Raw genomic sequence first — 17237 nt, forward strand, 5'->3', positions numbered from 1 at the left:
CACATCCACATCATTTATCCCAAGTTGTCAGCTTCCAGACAATTCACTGAGCACTTTGTCCTCAGTTTCTGGCCTAGGTGAGGTATGTAGTTGTCAGGATGACCCCATTTCTTTTTCCTTTACACAAACCCTCCCATACCCACAGGCGCTTCCTCCTTCTGCCAAAACAAACTTTATTGCACCAAAAAGAAAAAAAAAAACTTCATTTATGTACAGTCAGATATAAAGACATCTCTTTGACTCCTGTGCATATATTTCCTCAACTCAAGATTAGGGCGTAAAAGTCAGGCCAGTATGCCAGACATACTCTGCCCCATGGTAGGGCCAAGGAGAGGATTGTCACTTGAAAGTGGGAACACTTAAATGGATGACAGACAACACTGGACCAACAGACCAAGGGCATTCTTCTAAGCCCTGCACTAGTTCAGGGAATGGAAGAGGAAAATTGGAAGCGGGGTCCCTTTTTGACTCTCCTTCTGAAAAGACCCAGCCTTCAAATACACAAGATAAACTTCCGATCCCCAGACCCATTTCCTGTCCAGTTTCTTTGCTTCCTGCTCTCCCAAGTAGGACATTCTCCTTTGTGCCCAACCCCCTTCCCAACTCTCCTAGGGAAGTCCCATGATCCACAAGGCAGAGGCCTCCATAGCAGCTGGCAGAGCAGGTACAAGCTATCCTCTCTCTTAAATGTGGCAGGATACTGACTGGGGGGGGGGGGGGACCTGTGTCACATGGGTCACCAATACCCCACTGGGAGCCGTAACAGTAATAATCTGGAAAACAGGGAGAACACATCAGAAAGGGGAAAGATGGATTCCCTCAATGCCCAGTATTACAGGGCACCTAAAACATTTTTCTGAGCCAACCAGCTAAAGGATCACTGCAGCTAAATACAGATCGAGAAGCGACACAGTCAGGCAAACACCCATCAGAGTCAGTGACAAAGAGCAGCTGGGAAGGAGCGGGGAAGAGAGCGAAGGGGAGGAGTCTCCAGAGTCCCAACCCTGATCTCCCAGGCTGTTGGCTACCCTTGCTCCCCGTAAGTCCCTGGGCTTTAAAGTGAAGAAGGGGAGGACCACAGGCTGGGGTGAAAATACACAAGGACAGCCAAATAAAATACAATAGGACTAGCATCAGTCTCCCCCCTCACCTCGCCCCAAGAAATACCCTCATTGTGACTAGTATTTATGAAAATCTGTAAGAGACTATTCTATGTAGTGGCTCTAATCCCATACACACAGCAGCTGCCTGTGTTGGAAACTTTTCAAATCAGTGATTGTGGGAATAAACAGCATTTTCAGCTTCTTACGGTGCCTGTACAGGCTTTACCAAGGCCTTGGTTCAGTCTGTCACATTTACCCTATGTCTTAAATCTATAAATGGGTGAGGGAATGGGGGACAGAAGAGAAAGGTGCTCAGGTGCTAGGTAAAGCTTACTAATCAGCAGCCTAGACTCCACCACTGTTCCTTCTCTTTGGTCTGTCTAGAACAGTGACTATAAATTAGGAAAAACAAAATTATGCTGGCCCATGGGAAATAACGAGGGAAGAGAGGCAGGGAGGAAAAGGGCATTGGGAAGCCCTGCTTCAAGACTGAAGAGAGACAGACAGACAACCACCCAGACTGCTTAAGTGTCACAGACAGCCCCCCACCCCAAGCTCCCTTCCAGATATCCCCATATATCATTTGGGCACACTCTCTCCTGGAATTGCAATTTCTGTCTCCCACCTATCCCTAAGGAGCTGGCCCTGTGGAGAGGTGTGTTGGTTGTTTTGTTTTTGCCAGAGGCCCTCGCCCTAGGTGCTCCTGCATAGGTACCCTGGCCCCTGATATGGGATGAACATAGCCCCAGATGCTCGAGAGCCAAGGAGGTCAGGTCGGGAACAGCCTCCCCACTCCCACACTCTGGGATCCAAGCTTGCTTGGTTCTTGCCATCTTGCAGGATGACGTCACGTTTGAAGGGAGATACGCAGTGCCTCTCCATCCGTGGGGTGGGGGGAAGGAACTTTGCTGGGACTCTCAAGTGGGAGGAAGGGAGAGGGGAGCAGGGTCTAAACCCTCAGGCTCCCATGCAGGTCTGTCTCTGTCCCAGACGAGCTGCTGTCAGAGTCCATTTCAGCATTCTCATTATGGAGCCTCTCCAGCACTTTCTGACGAATCAGTCCCAGGCGCATCAAGAGGGACTGGTAGTCAAAGTGGCCCCGCTTCTCTCCAAAAGGGTCCTGTGGGGGAAAGGAGACAAGTGGGATGGAGATTCAAGTCTGGGTGGCTTACGCTAGAGCGCGCAGTTTTGGGCCCATGTGAACTGCATGTTTAACTTCTGAGTCATAAGAACAGAGGAGGGCACGGCACAGACAGTCCTGAACAGAAGACGACAATCTTTCTTCAGGAGTATTATAGCATGTTTACCGTAACAGACAGGTCTGGCTTGGGGCAACATTCAAATATGTTTGCATTCTTCAAAAGCAAGCCAATATGCCGAAGGGGAACGGGGTAAAGGCAAGATAGATGAAGAAGAGAAATTCAAGACCAGAACTGTAATAAGTATGCTGTGTTTTCAATTAACCTCATAAAAATCATATACAAGGGGGAAATTATCCTTCATTGCCTCTACAGAAGGTCTTTGAATAACATCGTTTTGTTCAACACCTTTTTTGTTACAACAAAAAGGAACTTAACTCATTTATATCAATTAGCCTACAGTAAAATTGGTTTCGCCGTATGTCATTTTGCAGCAATTCCAAGAACCTATCAACAATGTTAAATGAAGACTTACTGTACTCAAAAAGGCAAAAAGGGTAATTTGCTTTTCTAAGGTCAAAGGCAGGTCTAGAACTCAGAAGTTCTGACTTCTAGATAAGCACCTATACTCTTCCCCAAGAACCAATCACCATATTCCTGTCCAGGTTTGTGGGCATCGAGCCAAAGCCACCTCCTAGCCTTGACCCTAGCCTTTGTCATTTTAGAGCAAAGGTCCCCAAACATTACATAGAAAGGGTTTAACTGTCCTTAAAGTCTCAAAAGTAACTGTGGTTAGAGGATACACAAAAAAAGGAATTTAAAATGTTACATAGGGAATATAGCAACAAAGTAATGTGGCCAGGGCTCAAAATAGTGGAGACCTCTTTCCTTGGCAGGTACACCATTTTCCCCTCTCAGTCTGTCTGCTTCTCCCACATAAATACTCTTTCCACACTCCTGCCTACACATTACCCTCATGATCAGGGGCCAGAGGACACAAGTCACAGTCACTGTGACCACAGCTCACAGTTTTACATTCCCCAAAGGCTGAATGAACTCCACAATTACTCTGGAACTATCGATTCTCCAATTCTTCCTTCATCACTGGCTCCATTTCTATCACTCTGCTGCCCAACTGCTACTCCTCCCTTCCTCTCTCTCATCACAAGTTATTTTTTCTTAAGACTGAATATTGGAAATGCTGCCATATACCAGCAATGAGAATTCCCGATGGGGAACAAACCATGACATGTATCATCTTTAATATAGTCACATAAAAGGTTCTGGAAACAAGTTACTCCTGAGCTGACCTTGTCCTTTGAGTTAAATGTGGCAGGTGGGTGAGAAGGCTTTGAAAGAAGGCTAGGGAAATTAAATTTCTAAGCAGCACCTGAGGAAACAAGACATTTACTCTTACTGATGGTGGTGCTGGCTGGGTGAGGAGAGCTTAAGAAGAGTTGAAGAGAACCTTAGTCACTTATCTGAGTTACCACATTTCTAAGCAAGACCACCAGTAAATGATACAAAAGGTAAGAACAAAAGGATTCTCACCCTCTTACCAACCAGGTTGTTTATATCTGGCCTATGTACAATTTGGTTTACTGAGAACCTCTTTGTTAAAACAACCCTAAATTCTGCATTCTTATTGGAAGTGGAAACACATTTCCCCAGTAGGGGCAGAGACTAACTGGTTACTATTCTGTAATAAGGCTCTTTCAACACATATTACTCCATATCCAACGCTTTCCTTCTTTCTAAGCCTTCTCTTAGCATCCCTAAGCTAGCGATAGAATTCCAATAGATGATTCTTATAATCCCTAAGATTCTGAGAGGGCTGAATGTTCTTGAGTTGAAGACTAGTGACCAAGAAGGGAAGGAGTTCCAGGCTAGAAAGGATGATTCAGATTCTACTCATGAGTACCTACTTTATGCCAGGAACTTAGAACCAACTCCATATGGCTTTAGGCAAGTCAGTCTGCTCTCTGGGCCTCAGCTATTCAACTGAACCAGGTTCCTTTCGGCTCTGAGTTCTATGAGAGATGTAGATGTCACCCTTGTAGGGGATTTTACATGGTCTGCTATAAGATCTTTGAAGTCAATATCAAGGGCTGCATTACCTGCATAGTCTGGCCTTGAAGGTGAAGGCGATCTTTGCAGGCCACCTCATAGAAGTCATAATACTCCAGGAAGGACTTCTCCATCACCCCTCTGGAAAATAAACAGAGAACACAAGTTAGAGACAGGAGGCAGGGGTCACCCCTTCACCATCTAACTTAAACAGCTGGCGTTCCCAAACACATGAATTCCCTTATACCTTAGGGACTATAAAATGAAAACTGTTAAAACCAATCATTTGAATCCCAACCTCAACTCATGACTTGCTCAATCTCATTTGTTATCCACAGGCCATCCTGAATCCTAATTTTACTCAAAATTGTCCAAGGAAGTTTGCTTCATTAACTCTCACTTTGCTCTTCTAGTTTTCACTCATACATAAACTTGAACATTAGGAAATTAATTTATTATCAAGTATTCTACACCTCATTGGGCTGTAGAACAATTAAGTATCTTTAATATACCCAGGTCCATAGACTATGTCTTTCCTAATAAGCTTGGCACTCTCCAAGAACAGAGATGCTCTCTCTGAACTTTCTCTTGGGAAACGCTCAGCGACGTGCTCTTTTAAAAGCATGAACTGGACGGGAGGCCACCTAGGAAGACCAGGTGCTGTAGGCATAAAAAATAAAAAAATAAGGGATTGTAATCTGAGGTCAACCAAGGGTTGCCTCACTCCTCCACTCCAAAAAAAAAAAAAAAAAAAAAAAAAAAGGCATGAACTGCATATTTTAAAACTACTTCCTTCTTATTTCTCTCCTTCTGATGCCCAACACTGGACTTTCCCTCAAAGGTTTGAACCAACTAAATCTCCAAAAAGAATACCAAGTATCAAGTGGACTCTCTTGACACATACCGTAGGGGTTCAGGGCAGGGACACTTTCCTTCCATCATGTCACAGACTGCTACTCTGATGGTCTCATGCCGAATACATTCATTGTAATTTTTGCTGTCTCCTGGATGTCTTTCCTGTAATGTGACAGACACCACAGAATCCAAATACAAAATTTAGGCAAAGAGAAAAGCCAGTAATAAGAGATCTCAGGATTAACATGAGGTATGTGATCCAAGCAAATGAACTAAGAGGATACCTCTCCCACAGTATGGCAGATCCATGACGAGCAATCACGCCTTCATTTTTGAGACCATTTAACTCCCCCTGTGCATACACATCAATACCCATCCTCTGTTATGGGTCATTTGACCTAAAAGCAGAGAACTAGAGCCATCAAATTTTCTAAAGCCTGAAATGAAAGGCTTCTCAGCTAAGGATTAAGTGGGAAATAACCAAGTGCAAGAATGATGGTGGAACAAAAGCTACAAATAACATTAGGAGTCTCAGTCTGGAAAACCTATACATTTAGGATGGATCCTGTTAACTACTTTATATATCTGTAGGTTTCTACCATCAGTGAATCAACTATTATAAATTTATCAGAAGTAGAACTCGAAATTTTCTTTAGAAAAACTCCAACTTTTGGTCTAACATGAATGTGTGAGTGTGAACAGAAGGAAGTATGGCTCCCTTCCTTTCCCCTTCCTTTACTCTTCAATGCTCCTCCTACCACCAGCTCCAGTCAACTAGAGCCTCGGCCTCTGATAAAAACATGAACAGAAAAGAGATACATACCTTCAGCCCACTACTATAGTTCCAAAATGCACCAAAGCAAAATCACAGGGGCATTTTTAACTTTTTTGAGGAAAACCATAGTATTTATTTAACATGTCAAATACCACAGAAACTACAAGCTTGAAGTAGGTAGGGTTTTTGTTTGTTTGTTTTACACCTCGAGCACTACGTAGATTTAAGTGCATTATATTACTTTCAATGACATATTATCTTTGTAAAACTGGAATTGTAGTCACTACTTTGAAAAACAGCAAGTATAGCATATGAAAATGGTGGGGAACAGAAATGAGGGTGGGTTCAACATAGTTCCAAGACTTTAAAAGTTGTGTGAAGCCCTAAGGGATACACATACTATTACTAAGTCATTACAGTTGTTTAAAAAAGAAATAAGTTGTTTGGTCCTAACTACTTAACAAATGGAACAGTTTGGCATTTCTTTCTGCCTAGGGAACTGTGAAAAAACTACCAAGACAAGAGGGTGCTGTGAACTAGAACATTTGAAAGTATTAAGAATAAAAGTCACATTTCTTGTATTGCCAAACAAGGAAAGACCTAAAAATCAGCTTCCTGGTTGGGTGATGAGGTCCATTTCCATTTCTACCTACTGCTGAAATTAAATACACTATTTGTTTGAAGAGGAAGATTTAGGTAATAGTTTTTGTTCATTCTTAAAGAGTACTTCCCTTTGTTCAAGTCTACATAGAAGAATCATCAATGTTAATGTTACTTCAAATAGTTTCAGAATGAATTAAGTTGTTTTAATCACCCGGACTGAATTATCATCTTTTGGAGATATCACTGAAACTCTTTTTCCTGTGTGCACAAGTAATCCTAGAAGGCACTTTGAAACAATAAAAGAACTTCGGGCTCCAGGGCAAAAATCCTACCCTTATCTGGTGTGTCCTTGGGAAAGTTAATTAATTTCTCGAAGCCACAATCACCTGGCTTGAAAATGAGGATTACAACATTTACCTCACAGAGCTAGTATGAGGATTAAATGAGAAATTAATATATAAAAACTCAGCAGTGTCTAGCATATAACATACCCTCAGAAAATATGAGTTTCCTCTACCTTCTCTTTGGCAGCAACTACTAAATATTCTTGCCTTAGCTGATGACTAGCTTCTTTGGCTCGTCAAGTAATAATAGCAAAGTTGATTCTTGAACAATATACGGTTGAACTGCAGGGATCCACTTATATGTGGATATTTTTCAGAAATTATAGTCGACCCTTTTTATCCACGGATTTTGCATCCACGGATTCAACCAAGAGATCTAAAACAGTATCTTCACATTCCCAACTGCGGTTCGAAACAGTTTTCAATCTGCTGTTGGTTGAATCAATGGAAGCAAAGGGCCCCCTGCACACAAAAAAAGTTATACATGGATTTTCAACTGTGCGTTGTTCAAGGGTCAACTGTATTTAACTAAGTCCAAAAGACTGGTTCAGCAGTACTCATTAGAGATCACCTCAAATGGATACTGGAGAATGGGGGCATACAGAAGAACACACTGGATGTGACAGCCCCCAAAGCAGACTCGGAATTAATTTCTAAATGACTCCACTGACTTCCACATGGTAGATTAACCCAGGGCAAATGGAAATAACCTGACAGTGTTATCGTAACTTACGAGGAAAGAAATTCATCAATAAGAAGCACACATGCCAGCTCCCTTTTCCTCCTATAGTGGTGGCAAGTTTAAAACATGGGGCTGGGCCAGGTTAAAAACGAAAAACAAAAACAAAAAAAATAAATCAACTCTTAAGCAGACCTCTCAGATCTCTTAAAACCCAATATTCTATGGCCGAGCTGGGCCCACCTGGCCTTACCTGCTCAAAGCCAGGCTCATTGTGATAGGGGTTCTCAGTCATCAGGGACTGGATGGAGATAAGCACAGAAGAGATGCTCTGGGCTGGGCTCCAGGCAGGGCCAGTCCACGTACTGCAAAACACATCAGAGGGAATGAAAGAGGATGAGGCAGGGAGAGACTGGAAAGGCTGTCACAGAAAGACCAGTGCAGAAGTACCCTGGGGCTTAGCAGCACCATCTTAAGTGACTCAATGTTTCTCTTTCACTATTAACACTGTGGAATTTCCCAGCCTATGTCTCAACCTCATTCACCAGAACTCAGTCAACTGCCTAATCCTCTTATCAGTGGAACAAAAGAAGGCAAAGCAAGCAAGGTAATTTTGAAGGGATTTTCTTTGGGATGGGAAAGAAACAGTAGCCAAGGAAGGTTCTGTTCATCAGAATGAAAGAATCTCAAAAGGCTTACTTATTTATTTATGGGTGATGGAGTTAGTAAGGAGAGAGAAGTTGCGCACAGAGGTAGAGGGGACTGAAGCCATCTGGTTAGGGGCCATGTGCTGGGGTTGATGATCAGAGATCCATTTCTCTATCAAGCCCCCAAGGAGTGTCGAATTCCCTGAAGACTACAGAACTCTGCCAAAGGACAGGAAAGGAATAAGGGGCACCTCTAGATGGTCGAGGGTCTGAAAATAATACAGGAAAAACATCTTGAACAAGAGAGAAACATCAAAATTGCTCCTCTCTTTCAATAAATATGATCAAATATTGGGAGGAGGGCAACTTGGATGTTAATGACATTTACTTTTAGCACAATTAATTGAAGAGATGACACACTGGAAGCGGAACACAACCTGAGTTGGGACTGCTTGTTCAAGTTAACTGGCCAATTCCCTTTCCCTGCTGGACTTGAGGAAAGCCCATGTAGGTGATGCAAACAGTAACTTCAGAGCTTGCTCTTCAGTGCCTTTCGATCTGCTCTCTTCTCAGTTTTGCTCACCCAAAACTCTAGACTTTGTGCTTTCCAAGGCCTCACATACTCAGATTCAAGTCAATGTGGTAAACTTCTATTAAATTTCTTTTGTAAATCAGCCTAATATTTTTTTGTAGTGGAGAGGAAAGGAAATGAGGCTGATAAAGTGAGTAGGGTCAACTAAGAGCACATGAGAATTTTCTACTGATTCTTCATGACGAATTCTCAATTTCAGGGTAGCTTCTCCTTTTCCACCCAACACACTTCTGCCACTTTTAACCCCATCATCTTCCTTCCTCTGCTTCTAATGTGAGCTGCTGTTTGCTCGAAATAGTTTTATATTAGCCTAATGAAAGAGAACCTAATACAAAACATTTTCATGAATGAACTTCATACAGAAGCAACAACTAAATTTCCTCACCACCACAGGTTCCATAGACCACTACCCCACCAGTACAGACACCCTAATGACATGAAGGACTTCTTTAAGAACAACTTCCTTTAAGGGGGCCCTCCCTGCCACATTCACAGAAAACATCCCTGTATCTGAGAGATTATAAAAGGAATCGTGTCTCCAGTTTGTGTCAGCTGCCTTGTCCCCGAACAAACCCAGAAACATCTTGTAAGGGAAGAAAACAGTATCACCACTTTGGGCAACCTTCTCAACTTCAACCTGCACTAGTTCTCTGCCCCAGGGAAATTCAAACCACACTAAAAAGATCAATCTAGGCTATACTAGAAGACATTTCCATTCTGAATTTTACCCCCCAAAGGCAATTAAAAGGAATGAATGAGAACTACATGAAACAAAATCCTCAGTAGCACTCAGAAACAAAATGTACTTGAAACTTCTGTATTTCATGTGATGTAATTTCCCACCTCATTTTTTAGTTATTAAAATATCATTATCACAACCACCAACACCACCACCACCACCACCACCATCACCACCACCACCACCACCACCACCGCAGCCTCCAAAGCCACTCATTGAGAGACTGAGAAATAAGACACCCACAATCTTGAATGACACAGATCTGCAGCCTTTCTCAACCTGTTCCGGACAGAATTAAACCCTTAAGCCCTAAGGGAGTGGTTCTCAAACTGAAGTGTGCACAAGATCACCTGGAGCACTTACAAGGCAGACTGCTGGGCCCCAGCCCTACAGCTTCTGACCTAGGAAGTCTAGGTGGGGCCCCAGACTCTGCACGGCTATAAATTCCCAGGTGCAGCTATTACTCAGGGAGAACCACTTCACTAAGGCATCCACTGTACGTATTGAATTAACTCTCTTTTGCATCGAGAATGGTACTAGTGGTACCATCCTGTGGACAATTGAGGAAACAGTCACTCCAATCATCTTCTGTGTTCTGTAGTTCACATAAGGAACCCTGGTTGATAAAGGCTGGCCCAGAATAATTTATAAGCTAACAACCAACTTGGCCACTTAGAATTCTCCTCTTACCCTAGAATACTCAAGCAGACTTTCCCATTGCGGTAGAAGTTGGGGTTAAACCTCACTGTGTTATTGCCCGTTGTCATCAGTTTGACCCGAGGTGGGTGGATGGGATAGTCGGGCGGACACCGAAACACGAACAGGAAGAAACCCCCTTCATAAGGAGTGTCAAATGGGCCTGTGATCAATGCATGAATCTGCAAAATAAAACCCCATCTCAAAATTGTGAGGTGATGTCCCAGCCCAACCCCTCCTGGGTTCCACTTACTACCCACGCCAGACGCAGGACCTTTCTCTGATATCCATATTCTATATCCTGACCATGCAAAATGAACAGTCTATACTCATTCATATTAATGTTTGGAATTTTAAAAAATCCCACTGTAGTGGAGTGGCATCTTACTCAGGGTTACATCCTAAAGTTAGAGCCCAAGGTGAAAACTGAATCTAGCCAAAATCACCCTTGAGTATCCCTTAAAACTCCCTTGAAGGATGGTATTTGCTTGGACTTCTCCAATCAGTGTTATGTGTTAACAAATGAATAGAACATCGATGTGCAAATATGATATGCATCTATAAAGTATTATCCTAGCATGTTTAAAGAAATACACATTTTTAGTACGTATGGTTAAACAGGTGTATGTTGTAATTTCACCCTCCACTTATGTGGCACAACAGAGAGGTAAAATGAATGGAAAAGAGGAAAGGGATTGGAAGCCACAGCACCAGTGCCAACAACAGTGCAGAGCTGAGGGCTGTGATGGAAGCCTAGGATATCTGCTTCCTCTGCAAAGGAGCAAACCTACTGTGGAGAATGTGGCTCATGGAGCATCCAGCTGTGTCAGATACAAAGAAAAGTGAGGAAAACTCAGGGTTCACTCAGAGCCATCAGACCATCCCTAGAACTTTCCCAAACATTATAGGTTAATTAAAAAAAAAAAAGGCGGGGAGTGGGGGTGGGGAGGGGAGTGGATGGAAATACAGTAGCGCTTAGATCACTAAATTATCTTTCTCCAGCCATGATTATTGAACAAGATTTCCCTAACCTGAACTCAGTAATAGTTCTTCTTCTACAAAGGCTCCTAGGTATGTAAGTCTGCTCAGAATTTGAACAGCAAGAAAAAAAGGACCTGCAATCCAATGCCTCAGTGTACAGTCGCTAACTTGCCCTGGTGACACCCTAGGTTATCAGTCATTGGAATAGTGAGCTCAACTGGTATCAACATGGCATCAATTCTGGGAACCCGGGGATTAGCACATTAACATTGATACTTGACTGAGGACAAGATGTCCCAGGAAAAACATTTCCAACCATATAAAAAGAAAAAATCAATTGAAAGAGAAACCTATTCAAAACGAGATAGATACCAACAATACAAAATCTGACTTTTAACTATAAGAAATTTGCACCTATGAGTTTTTAAACAACACTAGATTTAGGAAATCTGATTTCTTCCCAGTTCAAGTGCAAATTCACTTCTGAGGGTAAAGCACAAAATGACAGAGAAGCCTAGGTATCTAGACCAGAGAAATTTAACATTGCTAAGCTTTCTCTATGTTTGTGGTGTGGAGGACAAGAGAGAAGTGGTATTTGGGTGGAAGGGGTACTCAAAAGGATAGGAGCCTAAACAATACCTTACTTTAATTATAAACCCTGTCACTCAAGCCTGTCTCACCCCAACCTTCTCTGCATCTGATTCACAGCAATGTACTTAAAGGTCAAGAGTGGTGGATGAGGCAAGAGTTGGGTAATATAATGGATAGGGGTGACCACATAATTTTTCATCCAAACTGCAGCACTTATGAGAGTGAAAAAGCGTGCCTTATTAATAGTTAAGCTGGGTCATTAGGTGTAAACGGGGGCTTTCCAAGCCAACCGGGACCTACTGGTACCCTAATAACAGACACCTGTTCAAGGCTTTGCTCCCCCTCACTGTGTAACCTTGAGCAAGCCACTTACTCTTTTGGGGCTTGATTTCTTCATCTATATAATCAGAGATGTGAGCTGGATAATCTCTTTTAGGCTCTTCCAACTTTATGGGCCCCATTTCCCAATAATTCCCAATCCCCAGCAAGTTACATACCTTAGTCATGTCAACAGTATCAGGTACAACGAACATTCCTGGAGGAGGCTCCTTATAAATGGACATGATATCCCTGTATAACAACATCAAGAGGAGGTGGGGAAGGGAGTGAGGGAAAGGAGAAAAAAGGGAAATCCCTTGACCAGGACAGCTGTTATCACCTCAGTGACGCCAGGGTTCGAGAAAGTGGTGCTTGGTACCACAAATGTTTGCACTGTCTTGTTGGCTGAAAAATCTCAGCTGAGTACTCATCAGGCAGGCAAAGAGTAAATTATCAAAGGGGCATTGTTTCTTCAGGGGGAGGGTAAGGAGAGGGAAAAAAATCAGAGATCCCAATGGCATCAGATGTCACCCTTGAAAAGCCACATCCCATTTACTCTCACTTCCTCCCACATGGCAATTCATTCATTCCCCACCTCCAAGATTCCCAGGTACTATAACTGAATGCTAAATGATTTTTTAGTAATTGGGAAGGTACAATCAACTCCGCTAAAAAATAAATTCCATAAACCTTTGGAAAAGAGGAAAGGGACCTTTCCTGGCAAGTGGATTATATGAAGCAAGTAAGCTAGCAGAGAGCGATGATCTTCTTGCCCAGGAAACTAACAGGGCAGAGATCTCTTCAGGTTGGAAAGGGGACCCTCTGAAATTGTTGAGAATCTCACATCTGGAAGATGACATACAGTAACTACTACAGAAGTGAAAGGAATTCTAAGTCATATCTCAAATTAGAATGGATCAATTGTGAGCAAGAGTCTAAAGGACACTCTAGGTGGGAAACAGCTAAGGGCCTCGCTAAGGTACACAGGGACATAAAAAAGTGCAAATAAGTAAAGCAGAGGAAAGAAGTTTTGGTGGAACTCAAAGATATGTCAAGACTGAAAAACTGTCCTGTATCAGGCACTGGGCCAAACACTTTACAATGTGCTGTTTAATTTTCATTACGACCCTGAAAAGTAGGTAGAGCTATACCTGAAAGGCCTTGGAAAGTGGGAGATGAGAACATCTAGATAAGGATGATTGTGATGAGAGCAGGGGAGAGAAAGACTCTGGTCATCAGGAAACAGCTAACAGGCATTACCCGTTTACTCTGTAATAGCTACTATTCTAAGAATTTTTGAAAAAGTATTATCTATTGAATATGATCTAAGGTCAGTCATCCAAGAAGCACAGAAAGGACTTAGGACCTTGTTTCTATATTTGAATGGGGTATATTTACTTCAGAAAAGTAAACCAGATGATCCAGAGGAAAAAATATAGAAAAAAAAAAAATCCTGAGTGGGATATTACAAGCCAGAGAGAGATTAGGAGAAGGAAACCTGAGTTCCTGGAACAGGTGTGAAAGTGGGCAGCTTTGGGGTTCCGGAAAAGTGGTTCAAGGAAAGATTCTGGGTATGTAAGAGAAGAGCTTTAGACTTGGGAAGGGAATATATGGAGCGGGTTTGAGTAGACAGGAATTTAAAAAGCTGGTCTCGAGTCTGAGGCCAGGCAAAGCAAGCTGTGTGTGTTAAAAACGGGGCTTAGGAATAGACGACAGGGGGACCCCGATAGTTGGGTCTTCCAGGCAGCATCAAGCAAGGCTGGGGTGGGGAATGGGGGAGAGGGGCGGCGCGGAGGGCGGGAGGGGGTGTTACTGAAGCACGAAAGGGTCGGGTTTCGGGCGGGAGGTATGGGGGAGGGTGTCCGGAATGGAGACGAAGGGCTCACGGGAGGTTACTGAGGGGCGGGGTCGGACCTGAACTCTCGAGGAGGGGTTTGGTGAGTGTGGGGCTGGGGGCGGGGGGAAAGAGTGGACTTGGATCCGGACGCTCCGGGCAGGCAAGATGTGGGCCTTGCAGCTGGGCCGCCTCGGGGGAAGAACGGAGGCGGCGGGGCGGCTGTAGTGGGAAAGGGTGGGGGGCGGGGAAGGTCGAACCCCGGAGCTCGGGGCTGGGGGAGGAAAAACCCCGGCTCACCGCTTGATCCGGAGTAGACACTGCGGCGCAGTTCGCTCGCCGTCCCAGTCGGAGCTGAGTGTGGGGTCCCAGTGGCTAAGCAGCGCGGCCCCGTGGGCAGCGGCCGAGGGCGGGAGCCCGGGCAGCGGAGCCAGGCCGCTCCCTGGCCCTCCGGCCCCGCCCGCTGCCGCCGCCGCCGCCCACACATCCGGCAGGAAAGGCGGCCCGAACCCGCCGCCGCTGCCGCTAACGCCAACAACACCAGCAACACCGCTTGCCCCGGGGCCCGCCGCCCCGGCACCAGCCGTCGCCGTCGCCGCCTCCTCAGTCGGACTCTCCGCCATCGCTGCTTCGCTTCCGGGACTGCTTGGCAGCACGTCCGCCGACCAGAGCGGCCGCTGCTCCCTCGACCTCCCGCACCACCGAGAGCCGGGCCAGAGTGTCCCCACCCTCCGCTGCCACAGCCGGGCGGCTCTGGCTCCGCCCACCCCCTCGACCAGCGAGAGGCGCTCTGCAAGAGCGTCCACCCACGGTCCTCCAGGGCGGGTAGAGGAGGAACTAGCCGGAGAAGCCTAGGTTCTGGGCTTGCGTTGGCCCCGCACTCTGCGGGACTGGGTTCTGAGGCGTGCCCCCGAACGCCTAGGTGCAGTTGAGAGCGTAATTCCAATGAATATTTTATTTTCAAGTGTTGAAAGGAGAGGACCATATCCCCTCTTAAGGAGAGCGACCCTCAGACATTCCCATGAAGTAGGATTGGGGATCCAGCTTCCTTGTACGGAGGCGCTGATTGAGTTGACTCGCATAGGATCCTTGCTGTCCGTCCGAAAGGCTCTGATTTACCTTTCCTCCCTGCACCCACACCCATGGAGGGCAGGCTGCCATTGCCTCCCTGTACGCAACAGGACCAAGAGGAAGGAAGGAAAGAATCAACCTGCGAGTGAAAAACGATCTAGTTTTAGAGTTTATTCAATATATATTTATGAAGACTATACTAAATGCCAGGCACTGTTGCTAGGTGTTGCCATAGGGATAATGAAACAGACCCAGAGAAGCTTGGTACAGGGAAGAAAATCAGGCCTCCTGACTCCAAGCTGTGTTTTTTCTTCCTACAAGTCCTTGAATATACAGGAATCAAGCAAGGGGCTGTGAGTTTCAATCTTGGAAGGATTCCTAAGGACTTCCTTGAGATATGCAAGGTGAAAAATAATATTATGGACTAAGGAAAACAGAAGCCTTCTAAAAGAAAAAGCTTTTCCTTTTCTCCCTAAGAATACGAGCTCATGATCTTACTGGGAAAGCCTTGGGGCCAGATGTGTTCCATAAATTAGAGTTAACGCAGCTGGACCTGGGGCAGCACCCAGTAACCAAACATATTGACGTTTCTACGGCAAAGTATGACTATTCATACTAATTTAGGTACATTTGTAAATATTCATACTAAGACAACTACCCTCACTTTGGGTTATATTTTGCCGCCAATTTTTTTTTTTAAGTCTAGTTTTCACAGCTTTGTGAATTTTCCAGTAAGGGACTATGGACTTGAATGATAATGGTAAATATTTGTTGATTGCTAAAATTTTGGTTTTTTAGCTGACATTTTTTCAGTGCTTAATGTATGCCAAGCACTTTGTATACTTTGTCTCATTTATTCCTTTCAAGGACCCTATGAAGTAAGTACTATTATTAGTACGTTCTGACAGATGGAAAAACAGAGGGTTACAGAGGTTCAGGAACTTACATTGGTCACACTGAGAGCAAGCAGCAGAACTGGGGCTGTAAGCCAAACCTATCTGACTCCAGAGAAAAAGTTCTAATCACTATGTAATACTGTCACAGCTTTGAACTTTCCCACACTTAATCCCATTTTTCTTCGTACCAATTATGGTTTTTTGATACCTGTTGCTTCTATCCTCTAACCCCCCAACACACACACACACCTCACTCTTGGGACTCTAGACCATATATTTACGAATCCAGCATAGGGCCTGGCACAGTAGGTACTTAACATAAAGCAAAATGTTAGCACAGTGTTTTAATACTCTATTATTATCTTTATTATGATAAAGATATCTCTGAAAGTGTACACAAGAAATGTAACAATGGTTGCCTCTGGATGATTTCGTTGGTGACGAGGTGGGCCAGAGGTGTGTATAGGTGTGTTTGTGCATATCTTTTTTTACCTTTTAAATGTTGTACTGTGTATTTATTGCCTATGTTTTATTCATTTCTTAAAAGGATTCTAGAATTTTGTTTGAATATTATTAAGATGGTCAAAAGTTAACTTATTGGGCAACCTCAAACAAAGGAAAACACCACTTCATAAGCTCCTTCATGATTGCAGAGGTCCAAAGATGGTCCATAGGGTGAAAGCATTCCTCAGTTTGTCTGCTCCTTACTACTGACCATTGTTTTCAAGTACAGGGTCCGTTACATTAGCAAAGGGGCAATGAACAGAGAAAACTTACCTTAGATCCAGAAAAGAGGTTCAAGCTCTTGATCTGTACCATTCTGCAAATATCCAACATAAGCCAGTTTCTGCATCCATAAAATAAATGGTGCTGTTTCCTACCTCTCAGGGTTTTTCTGAGGATTAAATATGACATTTCCAGAAGTGTTTTCATAAAATGGCAAGCAGTGTCCAAACAATTGACACCTCACTTGCCTACGTACATTCTTCCAGGTTTTTGCTCATATTTTCCCTACCTAGAATACTCTTTCCGTCTATCAGGGGAATTCCTAGTTATTTAACTAAGCCTCTTATTCTTCATCAGTAATATTGATAAAATAATAGTAACTATAAAAAAGTGATGTGATAATGAATGTACAATACCTGGCCAGAGTAAATGTTCAATAATTGTTAACTCCTCAAGGCTGGCTGGAATAATACTTTCTTGGCCAAGCTTTAAAACCTCCAGGCATATTATTATCATCATTTAGTTATTTTAATTACTCCATCCTTTGGAGTAATTCCTACCTTTATGATACCACATACTAC

General features: G+C 43.8%; 1 protein-coding gene across 1 annotated transcript; it reads right to left on the minus strand.

Annotated features, from left to right (window-relative positions):
* Positions 1 to 156: 156 nt before the first annotated feature.
* On the minus strand, positions 157 to 14691 carry UBE2Z (ubiquitin conjugating enzyme E2 Z). Its single transcript, XM_036222392.1, has 7 exons — positions 14264 to 14691; positions 12309 to 12381; positions 10234 to 10421; positions 7819 to 7930; positions 5214 to 5326; positions 4360 to 4450; positions 157 to 2223 (listed from the first exon to the last, which is right to left on the minus strand). Exons 1-7 carry the CDS (start codon positions 14584 to 14586, stop codon positions 2053 to 2055), a joined length of 1071 nt encoding a protein of 356 aa, XP_036078285.1. The 5' UTR covers positions 14587 to 14691; the 3' UTR covers positions 157 to 2052.
* Between the last annotated feature and the right edge of the window lie 2546 nt (positions 14692 to 17237).

The sequence above is a fragment of the Rousettus aegyptiacus genome, unplaced genomic scaffold (genome assembly GCF_014176215.1).
Source record: "Rousettus aegyptiacus isolate mRouAeg1 unplaced genomic scaffold, mRouAeg1.p scaffold_m13_p_6, whole genome shotgun sequence".
Classification (NCBI taxonomy): Eukaryota; Metazoa; Chordata; class Mammalia; order Chiroptera; family Pteropodidae; genus Rousettus; species Rousettus aegyptiacus.

Excerpts from the sequence above, each read along its gene's own strand:
- UBE2Z (XM_036222392.1), bottom strand. The coding sequence starts at position 14,586 with ATGGCGGAGAGTCCGACTGAGGAGGCGGCGACGGCGACGGCTGGTGCC. Across the intron at positions 5,327-7,818 it reads ATGAGCCTGGCTTTGAGCAG|GAAAGACATCCAGGAGACAG; the intron begins GTAAGGCCAGGT and ends GTCACATTACAG. Across the intron at positions 2,224-4,359 it reads TTCAAGGCCAGACTATGCAG|GACCCTTTTGGAGAGAAGCG; the intron begins GTAATGCAGCCC and ends TTTCCCCCACAG.